This window comes from Pagrus pagrus (genome assembly GCF_965226575.1).
Source record: "Pagrus pagrus genome assembly, chromosome: 2".
Classification (NCBI taxonomy): domain Eukaryota; kingdom Metazoa; phylum Chordata; class Actinopteri; order Spariformes; family Sparidae; genus Pagrus; species Pagrus pagrus.
Window position 1 is genome coordinate 33341505 of NC_140186.1, and position 20840 is coordinate 33362344.

At 42.6% G+C, this 20840-nt stretch overlaps 1 protein-coding gene across 5 annotated transcripts in view; it reads right to left on the reverse strand.

Annotated features, from left to right (window-relative positions):
* Positions 1–20840, reverse strand: part of sh3pxd2aa (SH3 and PX domains 2Aa) — a 117365-nt gene that overhangs the window by 65307 nt on the left and 31218 nt on the right. For all 5 annotated transcript variants that reach the window (XM_084342246.1, XM_084342245.1, XM_084342243.1 and 2 more), the window contains exons 3-5: positions 13522–13597; positions 6334–6410; positions 4687–4778 (exon numbers count right to left, since the gene is read on the reverse strand). In XM_084342246.1, coding sequence (XP_084198372.1) covers positions 4687–4778; positions 6334–6410; positions 13522–13597 — 245 coding nt within the window. The remainder of the gene's footprint in view (positions 1–4686; positions 4779–6333; positions 6411–13521; positions 13598–20840) is intronic.

Consider the following 20840-nt stretch of genomic DNA (forward strand, 5'->3'; position numbering starts at 1 on the left):
TATTAGTAAATATTAATTACTAATAACCAAACCTACCCGACCTTTGTACCCCAACAAGGTTGTCAAAGTAAAAGTAAACCTAAGTGGTACAGGCATTCAACAAGCGAGGTTGATTCTGGATTTAGATTTGATAAAATGTCATCAAATGTCATCAAATCTGATAAGGATAAGTGCTGACAGCTGATCAGTATCAAAAACTCAGATCAAGTTTCAATGTTGAAAACCTTATCATGACATTCCCCAGTCTGCATAAAGTCAGGCACATACAGACATAAAGAGCAAATTGAGGAGATGTATATGGTAAGAAGTCAATATCAGATCACTAGGATATAATAGATGAGCTGACAGGACACACACTTGAACACACACACACACAAGCCATGATGGATTAATATTATCCGTCAGCAGTCCATCTTTCTCAAGGCTCCAAATCACTTCCTCTACAGCACTCAAGACATGTGTGTATTTGGACACAAACATTAAAGAACCCACACACTACATACACACACTACCCAATCACAACTTTAAATCAATGGCCAATCTCATTCCTGAACACCCTCCCCCATGATTCATTTTCATCCAGCAGATGCGTCATGAATAGGGATTGGAAGGAAGCCATCCAATTTCGCCCCGACACAAGTCAAGTCCTCTGGATCATGACGTCTTACTTACCATTAACTGAGCAGTCGTTTTCTTTTTTAAACAGAGCGGGCATTAACCCCATGAGTGTTTTCTCATGGCCTTTACTGAGACCGAGAGAACGCCTGTAGGGACACATAGTAGCCACAAGAGGTTCTGGCTCTATTTGATCTGAACTGACTGGAATGGAGCACTTGCACTAAAATTACACCATCTCTGGGTTTAAAACACACTTCTACTTCACAAGGTGCTAGGTAATGAAAGTAGTCCACTGATCTATCATTTCACTCCTATAACACTGTTGGATTCATTATGGACGAAGACAAATGATCACAATCGATACAGCACAGCCAAAAAAGTACCCCCTTTTTTATTCATCATATTCTTCATCCTGTCCAAAACCTGGTGCCTACATTACCCACAATACAACTAAGCCACTGAGTGACATCACTGGAGGCAATTTATCAGATTATATGCAGCTTCCTCTGGAGCCACAAAAGGCTTTCGATTACTTTTTCACATATGCAGTAGGACTCTCCAAGACCTGTAAACACACTTTAATGTCTAGAATCTGTGGAGTTGCCCTTTAATACTGAAGCTTGTCACAGTGGTCCAAAATCTTAAAAAAAAGTTGTGTGCAAGTAACTTCTGGAATTTGTAGATAAAACTGTACTAATCTGATAAAAAAATTTTCCTTAAGAGTCATTAATGACATCTTGGCAGTTGAGTTCTTCTTGATTTAAGTGCAACTAAGACCAAGTGCTGATTCTTGGAGATTTTAGGCTTGAACATCTGGTATAGCACTTGAAACCTTTTCCTCCTTTTTATTTAAATCACAAGTTCTTTGTATCACTTGCTGACAAGAATCTGGTGATGCTCCTGTGATGTGTGGAGTTCCTCAAGTGTCGATCCTCGGCTCTCTCCTTTTTCTCCCTTTACGTGCTTCATTTAGAGCAGTTTGACTGTCTCTCTCATCACTGTCAGGACCCCTGTGGTCCATGTGGTCAACTTCTTTAATGGTATCCTTGAAGGATCTTCATGAACTTAGTTAACTTCAATGATATGCAGCATTTATTTCAGTGGAGGAAAACTAAATATGTAAAATGTGTCTGTGCACCATTGTGCGTAGCACAGATGGGGGTTACATACTGTGTGTGGTGAATGCAGTGTGCACTCAGATGTATAGTTTCACCTCCCACAACTCCTGACAAGATTGATGCCATTTCTTTATGCACCAAAATACACTGACATATACAGAACAGAGACAGAGAAGAGGAAAGAAAGAAGAGAGAGGACGATGCTTATAAAGAGAAAGAAAAGAAGGATGGGAAGAGATGAAGGGTATAAGCCAATTGAGAGGCAGGAGGAGAGACACTAAAAGAGATGAGAATGCAGGCAGGGTGGCAAGCTGTATGGACAGCGAGGAAACGAAAGCTGTTGATGAAAGAATGACTGCATCTGCGTTGGTGTTTCTAACCTTGAGCAGCCGCATCAATTAAACGTATTTTAATTCATGAGACCAAGTTGATACAAAGAATTACAGGAGAGAGGAAGATGAGGAGAGAGAGGGGCGCTTTACGCTGTGCTGAAAACACTGGCAGGCAGAGGTCACTAAATACTGCCTGCTATGCTTTCTCTCCTGTCATAGGAGAGGAGAGGAGAGGAGAGGAGAGGAGAGGAGAGGAGGAATATTGACAAAAGTAATTAAAATACAAAAAAAAGACATAGCCTGGGTCTAACAAGAATACTCGGTTGCAGTGCCTCGGGTGCAGCTGTCTTGGTGCATACAGGAGCACATTACAAATGAATAGTGCTATACTGACATTTGAGATTTGGAGAGGAGAGCGTGTTCTCTAATTAAAAACTACCCAAAGGGGCTATCTCCTGCGATGAAACAAGTCATTCTCCTCCTCCCACTCTCACATCCATCAACTCTCTGTACCCCCAACCACCACCACCACCCCTTCTGCCTGGCCTGGTACGATGTCTTAACGAACTACGAGATTTAGGAACAGACTAGAAAGTGGGAACAGACAGAGAGGTAATGAGCTTAGTCACGGTACAATCATTCTGGATTTTTGAGGCAATGTGTCAAACAGTGACATGCAGAAGATGCTAGAATTCATGACTCCATGCACAGGTGTGTCAATCTTGAGAAGAATTATCAATCAACAAAATCAGCAACATCATGTTTGCATGTTGAGCAAGTTTACATACCGTATGTGTGTGCATTCATCTGTGTCTGTATAGACTAATTCTGGTGGTAGGCAAAAGTAAGCAGGCCATTATTACTGCAGAGGCATCTCACTTGTAAAACTGTGCTGTAATTTATGTAATGAATCTGAATTTGAGCTGTTTTTGTGCAGCTCTTGCCAAGGAAATCTTGAACACCTGCTAAATGCTGACACACAGTCATGCAGTTGAAACTAGCGTTATACACTGATTTTAAAAAAGTTGGGACGCTGTTTAAAATATAAATAAAACAGATTTTGATTATTAGCTGACATATACTTAATTGAACTTTTTTTATGTTCAACCTCATTGATTTTTGTAAATATCTGCCTATTCTGGATTTGATGGCAGCAACATGTTTAAACAAGTTGGGACAGGGGCAACAGAACAGTGGAAGTTGTGGAACGCTCCAAATACACCTGTTTGGAACTTTCCACAGATAAACAGGTTAATTGGTAACAGGTGATAGTATCATGATTGGGTATGGAAGCGACATCCTTGAAAGGCTCCATCATTAAAAGTGTGCAAATTCTCTACTTGCACAATATACAGTAGTGTGACGCATGTCTGCTTCACCAGCCTTTTGCTTCCAGTGTCAACTCTACAAAAAAATTATCTCAGTGATTTTTCATATGTCATATGTTTATTTAATATAAAAATAAATTACTTTTCATGGCTCGCTTTTAATATATATTGTCAATAGTTTAATCTTCGTTTTTGTATATCGTATTTTTAGCATTTTGATAATTTAGATAATCACATAGGTGTTTTTAACTCGCGAGGTTAGCCTGTTAGCTTGACTACCTGGCTTCCTAAAAAGGTCTGCATATACTATACATATAACAGCAGAACCCTTCTGTGGTTTAAATCCCTTATCCAGCAGTTAGGTCAAGGCTTTACTGCTCACTTTCACAAGACAGTGTACATTTAATTACATTATTATACAGTTACTTTCATTTCTGGCAGCTCTACCTAGCACTGAGTGTTCTGATTTGTGATGTAAATCACTTATCCAGCAATGAAGTCTGAGCTTTATACCTACCTAATGTTAGCGTGTGGGTAGCTAACGGTTATCTATCCATCTTAAGGATCAAAAATGTTAAAAACACTGTACACAAAAATGAACAGTAAACTGTTAACAATATATACAAAGCAAACTGTGAAAAGTTAAGTAATTTATTTAAATGTTAGGAAGAGCTTCCAAAAATGAAAGTGACTGTCTTGTGAAAGTGAGCAATAAAGCTCTGACCTCATTGCTGGATAAGGGATTTAAATCACAAGTCAGGGGGAGAGGTGACTGGTTCTGCTATTATGTGTATATGCAGAGCTTTTAAGTGAGCCAGCGAGGCTAGTCGACAGGCTAACCTCCCTTGTTAAAAACACCTATGTGATTATTTATCAAAAATGCTAAAAAAAAAAAACACGATACACAAAAACAAACACTAAACTATTAACAACATATACAAAGCGAACTGTGAGGTGAAGTATTTTTACTAAGTTACAGATGAAAAAACACTGAGATAACTACAGACGTATACTCTTCAGTTGGCTCCAGACGTGCATTTGTAAAGCGGATATATGTCACACTAATATGTGCACGTGGAGAATAAATCTAAAAAGTACAATGTCTGCCTCCAAAATGTAAAAAAATGGAAATAGTCAAGTGAACTTTATTCGGTTGACCGCTGCAGTAATGATAGTGTCACAAAAGAGTCTGACACATAAACTAGATGGTGGATTAGTCTATACATATACAGTAAGTGTACACGTGTCTGGGTTTCTTTGTGCGTGCACAGTACAGTACGTGACACTCACTCTACTGGGGGGTTGACGTCCTCAGCTTTGGTCTCAAAGAAGCGCAGCACTTCCTCACTCTGAGAAATCTGAGGGGGGAGTCGCACCAGCGCCTGCGGAGAGACGGAGAGAGAGAATGGAGGGTTTAAGAGACAAAAGCCTGCGATGGAATTAGTCATGTTCTTTACTTGTTTAACTTTCAAGTACTAAACCTACTGTACATTTTTAGGTCTGTCTTTTGGCAGGATTTTTGGGGGAACTGCATTACGGCTGAGGTCTCTATGATTCAATATAATTAGTGTGGCCCACACAGAAACTGCTTTTTTGTTAATTTTGTAGTTACATCCTGTGTGCATCCTTCCTCCACTGTCCTCCCCCTATATGTTCATTCACAAAGCCACACCACAGTCAAAGGGAGCATCCTTTGTCTGACTAACCATCTATATTTAATGATCTGGCCAGCTTCCACTAAAGGTATAGCTTATGTACAGTACTGGGGTGCTGGACCGCAGAGATATGCGACAACACATGTACAGCATAGGCTTTTCATATAAATCGGCAGGGTTTGGGCTCCCTTCATAATTCATTCATCGGATCCTATATCATTGAAAGAGCCTCGCAGTTGTGGTTGAAGGGGCCGTATCTTGCTGTGCACCCACCACTGGCTGGACTCCCACAATCTCCAGAGAGCAGATCCTTTGAGAGTACAGGGTAATTACTCCTCTCTGTTGTTTGACTCATAAACAGGATGTAGGAAGTAAGCAGTGCGGCACACTCCAGCGCTGGGCCAAAAACACAGGCTCGCTATAGCAACTGTAAACATTGGAGTGCCTCAGGTTATTTGGGTAATGAGGAAGCCTTTGACTGTGCTGAGCTAAGGATCAGGTTCATTTCATATGGATGTAATTGCTTTCGGTTTTTAAACTTCTTTTGGTCCCAATTACTGTGGCTAACCTTTCCTAATGTAGGCCAGCAGTACTGCGCAGTAATTGTGTGCATAGAGACAAACATAGGAGCCCAAATTGGGTTGAATGCACCCTCTCTCTACTGCTAATGTGGCTTTGTGCCAAGAAGGAAGGAAGGAAGTGGGGAGGGCATGACGGGGGAAAGGATCTGAATCCGGGATAAATAATAAAAAAAAACTAATAAGAAAGGGAACAGGAAGTGATAAGGCCGGTCAGAGAATGATGAAAGTTTTTCAAGGTTTCTTTTTTTTAGCACGCTAATTTGGGAGAGAACCTTTTTTTCCTAAGTGTATCAAATAAAGGGATAAGGTTGTTAGTGAGTGGGGCTTTGAAATAATGAAAGAGCTCAAAGTCTGTTTCATGCAGTTTGATGCACATCTAGGTCGCCCTGCATCTCTGACTGTGGCACACAGGCAGATAAACAACCCTTCAACTGTAGTAGCAAGAGATCACAACACCAAGCTGAGCCTTCATTGACTCAGAAGACTTTAGTGTCAGTGCACATTACAGACGCTACAGATGTCTCAGAATAGCTCAGATACACAGCTCCTCCTCGTCTCTGTAAACTCATGTCTCATGTCCCGTGTTTAAAGCATGTGAAAGGACAGTGTGGGCTGTGACCTTTGACCCCTAACAGGCCGGGGGGGACATTCCCCAGAGTCAGATAGGGAACCGAAGGATGTTGACAGAAAGGCCTCTTTACCCTGCAGTAGTCGTCGATGAAACGCAGCCGCTTCATGGCCACGTCTCGTACATGACTCCTACGGAACAGGATTTTGCCTGGAGCGGGGAGAAGGAGAAAGAAAATCAAAATGTGTGGGGAGGGAAAGGGTGACGGAAAAAAGAGTGATGATGATGGAGACAATCTGACACATGCATACAGTCCTCCCTAAAAATACAACAACTTAAAGCTGATTTTGCAGTGCTCACTACTTTGTGTAATACCCTAGCCGACCAGGAGATGTCAGTAATGCGCGGTGGTGATCCCTCACAGCCAATCAATGCCCTACACTCAAGGCCCCAGCTGGCCCCCAATGGGTTCCACGACCTCTGCCTGTGACACGGCTTTCCAAATAACAAATAGGATTTATACACACATGGGTTAGCATCACAGGCCCTGCTGTCATCCCACTGAGGGAGAACACTGAAGTCACCACCCAGGGATCAAGACCCAACAATCTACATGTCTGCACTGCATCCTGTCTCAGATCTGTACAGTGAGTGTCTCTTGCATTGTCAGCTCATGGGGGTAGTATTATAGGAGCTGTACTAGAATAATCATAAGGATCTGTGTATATATTATTTATCTTTTATTGGTTTACACATTGACAAATAATACAAATGAATATATACATGAGCAACAAAAGAAACTTGATTATTTCGAATAAATATGCTACATATAAGCATTTTCTCAATCAATCGAATTAGATTTTGGTTTATAAAATAGGGACGCAACAATTAAAGATTTGATAGTATGATTATAGTCTAAGGAAAAATCCTGGTTTCACAGTTCCAAAATAATGCATTCATTTCACCACTAGAGATGTATACACATTACATGAACATTTTTATTCAGAGGGTTTATTGTACTTTGTCCCCACAACATTTATTTACTGACTGTCTTTCGAAACAGCTTTCATACAGTAACCAAATAATACAGAAGAAAATAATGAACAGAAATAAACAAAAAGTCAGGTCAAAGTGCAGTTTTAGTAAAAAATGAAAGAATTAAATTGAACATTTCTTATGCTGGTGTTATGCTCTTGGGGAGATTACATGCCGTCTTACTGAGCGTTAGTTTATAAAGGGTGTAACGCCCCCTGTCCCGTTTTGTTGCCGTTGGTTTCGCACTGAAATGCGTTTTCTCCATCATGTCCTTGGAGAGTGAGAACAGAAACAAGTGTAGCTGAGCTTTCAGTTACAAAACTGTCAAATTTTAGATTTCTGTTTGAATGTCATTTGACCTCTATTGAAAATTCTTCAATGGCATTGCTTGAGTTGGCTTTTGATGTTGACTCTTGAGTTTTATCACTGACAACAGTTTTTTTTTTTTTGAGAAGACCTTGTTATTCGTTTAATGAACTCTATAAAATAAATCTACAGTATTTGTCCTTAAACAAAAAAAAGGAAAGCTGTACAGAGGTTTCCATTAAATCAGGGACCATCCAATCAAAGAAAAGGTAGACTAACAAGCTGGTTCAGCCCAGCACCAAACAAAGGAACAATTTAGTTTTTTTGTGACGTCTTTGTGTGTATGACAACATTTTTGTTGAAAGCCCACCTTCATCTGAAATGTTGCCCTGCAGTTTAACGAATTCCAACAAAGGCAGAGGAGTTTATCCTGAAACAAACCTCCTCAAACTAACGCAGACAGTCAATAATGTTTGCATCTGACTGGTTTCAAAGATAAGAGGTAGGTGGATGTTTGGGTGGTTTCCAAATTGGTTTTGTTTGTGAGTGTGTCAGCCAGAGAGAGAGAGAGACTCAGAGGAGGAGCAGGGCTTGAGGGGAGATGGAGAGCATATACAGTAGGTGCTGGGACGGTGTGTTTGCCACAGGGCTTAAACAGAGCATTTAGTAAAATAGACTACACCAAACAGACAGTGTTTTACACCCTGAGCACAGATTCATCTGCAGGAATCTGACAAACACACAGGTGTACACAGACACACACACACACAGGACATGATTAGCAGAATCACTGTCAGCCCCTCTGCCCCGGACACTGAACTGTTACAAACACCACCATCGATCACTGCCACACTGTACTGTAGGTTGCCATGGCTTCACGCCACTGAAGCCGAGGGAATCCTGGTCAGTGGTGACCAGAGGCGCCGGGGCTCGTCCATCTCCCCCTGCTCCGCCTCCGGACCTTCCGCTGGAAAACAGGTACGACATCCTAAGCCTGCAGGATTTCCCTCCCATGGGAGCGTGCTCCAGCTCGCCTCCGGGACCTGTCCACCCAGCCGGTCGTGGCTCTCGCCAGCCCAGGAGCCGGGGTCCGCGCGTCCAGCCTGGCCCCTCCTCTCCATCTCGGCCAGAAACAACCGCGGGCCGGCGCCACCAACCCCGGGTCCCATTCCGCCAGCGGCGCACCTCCAGGCACCCCGCGGAGCAGTGCACCCCCTCCGTGCTGGTCGTCGGGACCTCGATGGTCAGGCACGTGACGGTGCATGGCGGCCGGACCTTCTGCCAGCCTGGAGCCCGCGTCAAGGAGGTTGAGTCCTCCGCCCTCCAGCTGTGTGCTCAGCACAGCTCGGCCTCCACGCTGGTCCTGGAGGCCGGAATTAATGACCTCAGAAACCAGCAGTCCGAGATCCTGAAGCAGGACTTCAGGTCCATGGTGGACCGCCTGCTGGACACGGGGAAGCGGCTGGTTATTTCCGGCCCGCTTCCCCCGCCGCGCTATGGTGACGTCATCACCAGTCGCCTCCGCCAGCTGCACCTGTGGCTGAAGGGATACTGCCTTGCCAAAAGTATCCCATATGTGGACAATTTTATCGCTTTTTTAAACAGACCCCACCTTTTTAAACCAGACGGCCTACACCCAAATCAGGAGGGGTCAAGGCTTTTATCAGTCAACATTGACCTGACTGTCCGCACCACAACCACCTCCTGACTCACTACACCCATACACAGGCCCCCTGCATCTCACTCACACTCACCTCCACCCCCCCCCCACCTACACCATACACACCCCTCCCTCAGTGACCCCAGTGGCACAGGACAATATTCACACAATAGAAACTATAATATCACACAGACAAATGAGACCCAGGACTGTTTTTAGATCAAACTGTGTTTTTAACATTCCACTGAAAAAAAGTGATGAGTGCACGTTCAGCACAGATGTTAAAATGGCTGTGCTGAACGTGCGCTCTCTTTTAAACAAATCTTTTATTATAAATGATATTATTTTAGATAATAACCTGGACAGCATTCTCCTAACAGAGACATGGCTTGGGACTGACGCACCTGTTGTTCTCACCGAGGCTTCCCCACCAAATTTTAACTTTTTATTTTCTACTAGGGGGTGCAGAAGAGGGGGCGGTACTGCTTCAATCACAAAGACCAACATGCACACAAACGAAGTCAATTTTAACAAATACTCTTCTTTTGAATACCATGCCTTCGTTTTTAGCAGTCCACCCATCCTCTGCATAGCTGTCTACCGACCACCCCAGTATTCCACTTCTTTTATTAGTGAATTCTCAGAGCTTTTATCAATTATTCATACCTCTTTTAACAGAATTTTAATAACCGGTGATTTTAATTTACACGTCGACATCTCCTCAGACTTAATGTCCAGAGAATTTTTAAACCTTTTACACTGCCTCGATTTTAAGCAGCACGTCACGCAGCCGACCCACAGCAGGGGACGCACCTTGGACCTGGTTATATCTTATGGTCTGTCCGTTGGTGCGCCCTCTGTTGTGGACCTGGCTGTGTCTGACCACTTTTGTGTGTTTTTTACAATCACCAGTTTTAATCAGCGGGAGGCCCCTGTGAGAACAGTGAGGAAACGCTACCTAACTTCTGAAGTGGCTGCAAATTTTATCCAGATCTTACAGAGCACTCCTGCCGAAATTCTACCAGCACCCTGCGATTTTATTACTGACAACTTTAACAATAAAATAAAGTCAACACTCGACTCAGTGGCTCCACTTCTTATCAAAACGATTAAAACAAGACCTACACCCCCGTGGAGAACTGAGGAAATTAAAAAACTCAAAAGGGAATGCAGGAGTGCTGAAAGGAGATGGAGAAAATCAAAGTTGACAGTTCACCATGACATACTACGTCAACACCTCAAAATTTACAATAACACAGTCAAACAGGCAAGAATCTCCCACTTCCAAAACCTAATCCATGACCATAAAAACAACCCCAAATTCTTATTCTCCACAATCGATCTTTTAACAAACAAAAATTTTAAAAAATCCTCCAAGACACCAGATAACGCCCTTTGCGAGGATTTTGCAGACCACTTCAGAAGAAAAATCAATGACATCAGATCAAGTCTTTTATCCCAACAGCTTTTAACACCTGGATCATTGCTTTTACCCGAGGAAACACTGGAGAGTTTTGCCCTGGTTGATGCGAGGACACTTGGTCGAGTTTTCACCCAGGTAAAACCCACAACCTGCCTTTTAGATCCCATTCCCACACCGTTTTTTAAAACACTCTATGGATTCTTTGAGGAACAGCTGCTGTATTTGGTGAATTGCTCTCTTCAGACGGGTGTCTTCCCCACCTCCTTTAAAACAGCGGTGGTGAAGCCCCTTCTGAAGAAGAGTGATTTAGACCCACATGTTTTAAATAACTACCGGCCTGTATCCAACTTAACATTTTTAAGTAAAATTTTAGAAAAACTTGTTTTTAATCAAGTAAACGAATTTTTAAACTCAAAACATATTTTAGAGACTCACCAGTCTGGTTTTAGGATGAACCACAGTACAGAGACAGCACTCTTAAAGATTTTAAATGACATCAGGTATAATTTGGATAACAACAAACTCACCGTCTTGGTACTACTGGATCTAACCGCCGCCTTCGATACAGTAGACCATCACATTTTATTAAATAGACTGAGGAACCTGGTCGGCCTCTCTGGTACTGTTTTTAACTGGTTCACATCCTACCTCACTGATCGAAGTTTCTTTGTAAGTATGGATACATGTTCCTCAGGAACCCATAAGATAAAGTGTGGGGTTCCCCAAGGGTCAATTTTAGGTCCAACTCTTTTTAATCTTTACATGCTGCCCCTTGGGGACGTCATCAGGAGGCATGGCATCAGCTTTCATAGCTACGCTGACGATACGCAACTGTACATCGCCGTGTCGCCTGATGACACAGGGCCAATTGATGTCCTTTTTAACTGTATTTTAGACATTAAGTCATGGATGGCAGCAAACTTCCTACAGCTCAACCAGGACAAAACAGAGGTTTTAGTCATTGGTCCTGAAGGCCAGAGAGAGAAACTTTTACCAAAGTTACAGGATTTTAAACCCTCAAAATCAGTTAAAAATCTCGGCGTGATTTTTGACTCTGAGCTCACTTTTATTCCACACATCAAAAACATAACAAAGATAGGTTTTTACCATCTTAAGAATATAGCCAGAGTCCGCCCGTTTCTCTCTCAGGCCAGCACGGAGGTGCTGATGCATGCTTTTATCTCTTGTCGTTTAGATTATTGTAATGCCCTGCTCTCTGGTCTTCCCAAAAAGAGCATGCATAACTTACAATTATTACAAAACTCAGCTGCACGAGTGCTGACGAGGACCAGAGGGCGGGAGCATATTACACCTGTTTTAAAATCGCTGCATTGGCTCCCTGTGCGCTTCAGGATTGATTTTAAGGTTCTTCTACTAGTTTTTAAGTGTCTTAACGGTCTTGGTCCTTCTTATCTATCTGCATTACTTTTACCCTATCAACCCTCGCGGACCCTGAGGTCCTCTGGTGCTGGCCTTTTAACGATACCACAAGTTAGAACTAGAACACACGGGGAGGCGGCATTCAGTTATTATGGCCCCCGATTGTGGAACAGCCTCCCAGAGAACCTCAGGGCCGCAGAGAATGTTGATGTTTTTAAAAAGAGGCTCAAGACCCATCTTTTTAATCAGGCTTTTAACTAAACTCATTTAACTTTCTAAGTTCTTACATTTTTTATTATTATTTATTACTATCCTTATTTATTTATTATTATTTATTTATTTATTTACATATTTATTTATTATTATTATTATTATTATTATTATTATTATTATTATTATATTTTTATTTTTAGCTTAGTTTATCCTGTTTCATTACTTTATTGTTTTACTTCAATGTTTTATTTCAATGTTTTAGTCGTTACTTATGGTCTATTTTATACATTCTATTGTTTTATTCCCTCAGTTTTAGCTCCTATACCTTTTATCTTATTTTACTGTTTTAGCCCCTCGATCTTCCAGTGTTTCCTCCTGGGGGCCTACCACACCGGGAGTTGCTTCTGGTCCACCGATGGGGGTGCTGTCCCGTGGATGGCCCTGGCCCGGGTGGCTAGAGAGCTCTACACCTTGGTGTGGAGCCTCCTGTCTGCCTGGGCTCGGGGGGTCTATGTGGTGGCGCCCCTGCAGTCATGGACCATGATTCCTCTCGGTGTGCATGGCCCCCAAAGGTAGCTTCTTCCTCACCTGTGATTTCGGTGCCCAGCCATGTCTCCTTAGCAACAGCTAGTGTATGTGTGTGGGTGTGTGTATGTTTGTGTGTGGGTGTGTATGTCTGTCCATATGTCTGTGTATGTGTGTGAGTGTGTATGTAAATGTATATCTGTGTGTATGTTTGTGGGGGTGGGAGGTTTGTGGTCTTCATGGTGTTTTGTATTGTTTTGTTCTGTTTTGTTCTGTTTTGTTCTGTTTTGTTTTTAACCTCTGTGAGGCACTTTGTGTTACCGTACAGTATGAAAAGTGCCATATAAATAAAGTTGATTGATTGATTGATTGATGAGCCTGAATGTCAGGTGGCGACTTACAGCAAGAGATATTAGCATGTGTGCTACGACTCCAATCAATACAAGGACCTGCTCACATGCTGTATATCCATGTCATCCAATGAATAAATGCATGCAAAAACTCAAACAAATTAAAATTGATCCAAATATCTCCTAAAAATCAAAAAAATACACTCACACACAGGCAGACACACAGCCAAGATTTGAAAGTCACAGATAGCGTATTGTCAGCAATAGCACAGTACACACACATCTATGCATACATACACACAGAGACACACACATGCAGCACAGGCAGGCATCAGTAACCAGCTCATATTGATGCTGCGCTAGTGCCAGCTATACATTATTAATACGGGAGCCTGTTCAGATAACTGGAGCCCTGGCGCAGGCTATTACCTGGGAGAAATGGGATGATCCTCTTCTTTGGGTCTTTCTGCCCTCCCTCAATTGGGAACTTGTCGAGTATCTGCATCTAGAGGAGGAAAAAGGGGGAAAAAGTTTCAGATTTATGGACTATAAAGTTAAAAATCTGCTTTCTTTCAGAGAGTAAATAAAAAGATCTGTATCAATCTTGTGTCTTTGCGTTATTATAGAGCTGGGGGCAGGAGGCAATTAGCTTAGCATGAGCACAGCTAGCCAGGCTGTGTCCAAAGTTCATACACCAAACAGCAGCTCTACAGCTCACTAGTTAATATGTTCTATCTCAATGGTTTAATCCCGACACAGAAGAAATCGTCAACGTGACAATTTGTGGTTTTACGAGGGGTTACGTCCTGTAGGCTTAGTATGTCTTGGTGTTTTCTTTGGGTCTTGGTATAAAAATAAGGATGCCAAGGCAACCAGCAGAGCTGTCTGTGGAGAAACAACAGCACGTATAGCAGCAGCTGCAGAGCAACACCGTGCCGCCAAATAGTGCTGCCATCATCGATCTTCACTGGATAAAACACATCCTAAAACCACAATTTCTAAAAAGCACTCCAGTGTTCAAACTCTGAATAAACTCCTGAGTTTCAGTAAGCACTGACTGAAAATGTGAATAAAATGCTTTTGTAGTTACTGGGGGTTCCTCTCATTTGGTAGAGACTGGCAACCTCCTATTATGTGGTTAGCTTGATGCTTACAGTCAATCAAATGAGCGGGATTCATTTACATTATCATTATCATGTCCTGTCACACTGCACTACTTTTATTGTAATCTGAAGTCGAGGAAGAAAAAGAAAAGAATACGTGTGACAAAATGCTGTTACAGATGCCAAACAGCTTGTGTGTAGGTATTCTCATAGAAACTATAGGCTGTGTTTGTGCCCGTTCCATACAAACAGATGCATGCTACGACCGGGCTCAGAGAGCTGATACTGATGAGAGGAGAGAGGGAAAGAGGAGAAGAGGGTCTGCTCTCATTGGCTGATGCTTGTTCCTGGCTCCCCGACCCATCTGCGACATGCCAGTGAGCTGTCCCAAATCGCGTCAATGAGCAGATTCTATATAATGATCATCACACACGGAGCGTTGTGCCGATTTGCTTCTGATCTGGGACTTTTTGTCAGCGATCTTCAAAAAACCTCGCCTACAGCAAGATCAGGGCTAAAATCCTGTAATATGAATTTGGCATTAAGGGTGCTGGTTTTGGGGGTTTGGAAATATGGCCACACTTACTTCCATCATTTTATTTTACTCTCAGATAAAACGCAATTTGCTTCATTAGATGTATGACTTATTTCAGTTGGTTTATAGACTCCCATGGACAAAATCAGACAGTCTTTACTTTTTATTCTGACCAGGAAACATCAAGTAAGATCTTTTTCTTTCAAAGTGGATGTGCAGCATTTTGGTGGTGACACCCTTCATATGCGCTTAATCCCAAATCCACGAGGGTATCACAAATATTCAAAAAATCAAAGCCTGTCGACACTCCTTTGGTCCCAAGGGCGTGCAGCAGAGGAGGTACTGTGAGCTGTGGGGGTTCACAGGAGTCAGGCGAGCTCCGATTTATTCATAAAGCATGGCGACACGAACATGGTGAGAAGAGAAGTGCTGACACTGGAGCTGAAGGTGCAGGCAGAAAGAACGAGAACGAGGGAGGATGGCGAGAAAGAGGGAGAAGATAGAGACAAAGCAGGAAGAGGGGAAGGCAAAGGGAGAAAAGGAGAGATGCAGCAGAGGTCAGGCGGTGTAGATGAGTGTGTCAGCCCTATTATGTTTACCCAGGTTCACCCTTCAAATAAATCATTCAAGAGAGGGATTAGAGAGAAAGTAAAAGCAAAGCACAGGAGAGATGCAGAGGGCTAGCAGACATACATACTGTACAGCACTGCAGCAGACTGTTTCCTACAGTAATCAGAGACAGAGAGCAGGTGAAGAAAAATGTGTGTGTGTGTGTGTGTGTGTGTGTGTGTGTGTGTGTGTGTGTGTGTGTGTGTGTGCGTGCGTGCGTGCGTGCGTGCGTGCGTGCGTGCGTGCGTGCGTGCATGTGTTTGCATGATTGCATACAGGGGTGGAAGTCCAGAAAGAACATTAAAGGGAAGAGAAGAGACATCAGTCGTGTCTGTGTCTAATGGCTGAGGGATGTAAAGGACCCCAGGGAGCTAAGTGAGCAAACAGCCTGGTGGGCCTTCAAGACATCTAGTATGGACACATCTACACATGCACACACACACACACACACACACAAATCCCCCACATCCTTCCCTAGATCCAGCTCTCCCCGACTATCTGTCAATCTGCATCCACCTCTATATAGAACTCCTGTCTTGGTTTTTACCTGGTTCTCCCTGGCTGGAGAGGTGAAGGACTAGCCTGTGTCCAGGACATCCCTAACTCATAGTCTTCTAGGGAAGATTTTTCATTAGCTGCCGTGAATGCAGAAGCATTCAGCACAACTCTTGCAGCCGGCCCAGCTGTTTGGACCCCCCACACATGCTGCCTGGGACAAAAAAATCCTGCTGAATTTACAACCAACTTTGAGAGACACGCAGAGGGACAGATGGATGGTGGACCAGCAACCAGACATTTAGCAGAGAAGCAGATTTAAAACGTGGCTGCAACCTTTCTTTTATGCTTTCTTAACAAAAGTGAGTGATGAGGTGGGATGTGGGGTGGGTCAGTCAAACAGTGTATGTAAGCATATACTGTATGTGTGTGTTCATGTGTGCACAGGTGCAAGAACTGGAAAGGACAGAAGCACCTCTCACAGGCTCAGCTCATGTCATCTTCAATCAGCTGACTTTTTCATCAGATTTCTTTCTCCCAGAGTTCAACACACTAAGTGATCACAAACCAGTCCACCCATTCTCATTCGGTTTGGTCCAATTGGCTCATTTGGACCAAGGTCAACTCATTATTCAAAACAGTCTCCGGCTCTTTCAAACTCGTCCTAAAATACAGGCTTTCCTGTCCCTGCTGACAGATTCCTGGCACCAGGAGCATGCTCGCATCCCTCCAGGAATCATGGGATCACAGAGGGAGAAAATGGTGAGAACAGGTGGGACGGTGGGGATCAGGTGACAGAGCCTGTGACTCCACTGCTCTTTTACATGCATGCATACATGCTGCACGCTGTACAGGAAACGCTCAGCACTCTTCCTTCCTTAACTTCTAATAAGACAAACACAATCATTAGTCTGGGTGGTTATATTAAACTCCCAGGATGTCGAAAGAGAAAGAAAAAAATAAATAATAAATTAAAAAAAACACTCATGCCAAACCATTGCTCCACTTCCCAGACTTCACTTCACTGTCTCCTTGGTAACCAGCACAGAGAGAGTGCGAAGAAGAGTTGTGAAGGGATGTGATTGGATGATGCTGCACAGCTCTGGACCACTGGTGTAAATGTTGGGAGTCAGGTAAAAAAAAAAAAAAAAAGGCATGAGGATGAGATTCTTTTATCTCTTCAGATTCAGAGTGAGCACAGATAACTATGACGTAATGTCCGATTCATACTCTTACACATCACACCTTCAGGAATGTCAGGATTTTGTTGTTGGTTTTTGCTTTCAGCACTCGATTCAAGCCAATTCAAACGCAGGATTACAGCTCTGGAGAACAGCATTTACCTTCAAATGTAAAAAGGGCTGCAGTGCTGCAACGGTCAAATTATAATTCATTAAAGGAAGACAAACGCTCTGTCTGTATGCAGAACAGACACCAAAACATGACAGAGTGAGCACTTCTAAGTCCTCATCAGTTAGTGTCAGGTTTGTAAGATTCTTTGGATGGTTAGAATTCATTAAGGCTACACAATTATTCAAGCTATTATCAAAATCCCAATATGGCCAAGTACAATAACAAAATTACAAGAAGCTGTCATTTTTTGATAAACTTGGAATGTGTGACAAAGCAGCATTATAATGTAAAGTATTGTAGTGCTGCAGAGAGTGTCCTGCCTGCAAATCTCCTGATGTGAGACAACGTGTTTATTTGGTACAGACCCTAGTCCTGCTCCATGGTTTGGGGTAGAGGTCTTCACAGGATCAGAAATCCTGGATCTTAACCTGTGCAAAACCCACAGTCTGAATTGACTAGAGGATAATTAAACGGGTCCAAAGTGCTGACTGAAGAGAAAACACCAGCATGATGTCCCATCAATTAAAAAGCGATAGAGATTGTCCATCTTGCTTCCAGAGACCATGACTATGACGTACAGACCTGAGACACATGGCAGTACAACGGGGCTATAAAATGAACGAAAATGAAGTAGAACAGGTTCAGGTGGGGTCCAAATCATATTCAGTCTGGTCTGAGGGAACCATGGAGACATCTAGCCAGGGGTAGGGCTGTAAATAACAACTGTAACTAACAAGTAGTTAGTTTTCAATATTAGGGGCGTCATGATTCTCCACATCCATGATCTGATTGACTTTACATTTTGTAATTCTTCTTCAAACAGACAGGGGTATTTTACAACACCAGCTTGATTTTATCCTGGTGGATTTTTGCAGCTTAGCGTTTGGCAAATTCAAATAATATTCATTAAAAATATAAAAGATTCCAGAGTTCAACAAAAAATACCACCCTTGGGTGATTCACAACAAGGATAGAAATTAAGTTTGTTACAAAGTTCGGTTTCTCAAATTTGTCCCGAATAAACCTTCTTCCCAAACAAATGTATGAAGGATCCCCTGAAAATAAAATAAATCAAACAACTCTGATGCTGCTGAAGTTACCTCTGGTACCGGCCAGCTGATCGTCTTCGTGCTAATAGGATAAGTGTCTCTAAGTGCAGCTGCAGGCTACCAGTAAGCTAGCTGTTATCTTTGAAATGTTTTTGTTCCCCTTTGGATTCACACAAGTAGCTGCGGTGTACAGAAAAAACACTGGGATAATGGCTGATCCTGCTTTTGATTCTTGTTATAGATACTGAACATTAATTTTGATTTTTGAACGTTGTATCGTAGTTTGATAGAATCAAAATCATGGCACCCCTATTCAATAACAACTAATCTGTTGAGTAATGTTAAGATTCAGCAGTTGATTGAGGAAACAGAACCATGCTTTCTGTCCTGGCTAACTAAATGTTTAGCACTTAGACAACAATTGGAAACCGTTCAGCACTCATTTGGGTCAAATTTGAACCATTTCCTAGCAGACCAAAACACTGTGACAGTTCCAAATATATACATTTTGTAGGAGGGCTTCTCAACTAATTAACAATATCCATTTGAAGAACAATACTCTCTTCAAACAGCAGCCCTTTTAGTTTCAGTTGCAGAAGCTTGTAGAGAGAGAGGTACTGAGAACTGGGCCAGGGATGGATTGTGCTCCTCCTAACAGCAGCTCCTTCTTCATATCATGCACATGAGCTAAGAATAGAGCCTCCATATAAGGAACTGTAAGGGTCAGTTGGCATAAACTTGGGGGATGCCATACTGTTAATAGTGCACTGGATTGATGCCTCACTTCCTGCCGGTGGTCATGTGACCGTGAGGGTTTACCCTTGGCTTCGCAAGTAGTGGAACAGAAATATAAACACGCATTCAACCTCTGGAGCAACTCATGACCGGCACAGCAGGACAACCATGTGATCCTCGCAGCATGGTGAGCGAGGCCACAGACTCAGCATGGTTGTTCTCACTAGTGTTGAAGCATGACATGATAAGGTCACTGCTCTTGTTTCTGCAAGCAAGCATACAGTTCAAGATAAATCCAACACATATCCTGTCTCTGATGTAAACATGTTGTTTCCTCTCACTCTTAGTCCCAAGATACATCAAATTCCCCCCTCATCTCTCTGACCCCTTGATCAAGCTCCGGAAGGGAGATTTCACACAAATCTTTGACAGTGAGAAGTGCCCATATGGACCAACTTCTGCTTTTTTTTACGTCTTCTTCGTACAGCTCAAATCCTAAAGACAGAAGGATGGAAACTAATGGAGCACAAGTCTCAACATGCATTAGTGCCTAGCAGGATTCAGTTTCAGAGAGACAGATGTCTGAGATGGGCTCGAGGGGGGAAGGCATTCCTTTCCAGCCACAATCACTCACAGTTGTGCATCTAAATTTAACCTGGCATCCTGGCATTAGATCTAAATGCTGCCCATGGTTGGCACATTATATTGGACATGGTTGAACATGATATCCCGGTATTCTATGCAATGAATGCATGTGTGGGAGTGGCGTACGGGTTGGATTTGTCTAAAAATCTGAGCTCTGTTCCTGGAGACGTCAACACTGGGGGGTGATACACCTCATGTGGCAATCCAGGCTCCCCTTGTTTCAATGAGACAACAGGTGCAGGGATGTGGTAACCGTCTGTCCACAGTCGTTCATTTGTCACTCCCCAGTCTCAGGCGGCAGAGCCTGCGGTGGCCTTTGGAACAAAGCTCAAGAGATGGTTTCTGACTGGGAAACACCCTTAATGGACTAGGATCCCATTTCCTCCTGGGGCTGAACCGGAATTCCAGCTTAAATGAAAATCTGGTGGCATCTGTGGCCATACGAGTGATATGAATCGGATGTGTTGTGAGGGAGGATGAGGTTGTTTGAATATCTTTAAGTATTATATATTATAGAAAGCTCAGTGTGATGTCTTTAAATTGCTTGTTTTGTCAAATAGTCCAAAACTATCAGGATATTGGTAAAAAAGCAAAAATAGAATGGCACAGTAGAGCACATACCTCTGCCAATGCCAAACAGTCGCCTTTAATTCAGTCAAACCTAATCCTATATCAAACTGGACAGCCCTGTATCTCTCTAAATTAACCCTAGTTTAAGCTCAGCAGATCTAGGATCCATATCAAATTGTACTCACATACCAGCCAGCTGAATATGCCTGATTTTTTTTTTTTCTTTTTTAAAATCAATATCCAGGTGGTATTCCCTGAGAAAGTAACGAAAATGTTTTAAAAATAGTCCTATTGTGCGTAGTAAAAAAATTCCTGTCCCTTAACCGGATCAACACCATCCAAGTTTCATGGAAATCTGTTCAGTGGTTTTTGTATAATTCTGCTGACAGACCATCAAAACCTACCAACAAACGAACAGACATGGGTGAAACCGTAACCTCCACCGAGGACGTAATGAAATAAAAAATATATTTGTATATTGAACTGTCCTTAGAACCCCTTTTCCTTTTTATAAGGAATATTACTAGAAGATTCTAATTGCTAAGAAGATAATCCCAATCCCAATCTCCTGGTTGAGGTTGTACCCCCCCACAGCAACACAACAGAAGGAATTACATTAAGGATTTTTCTCTATATGGAAAACATAACTGCCAG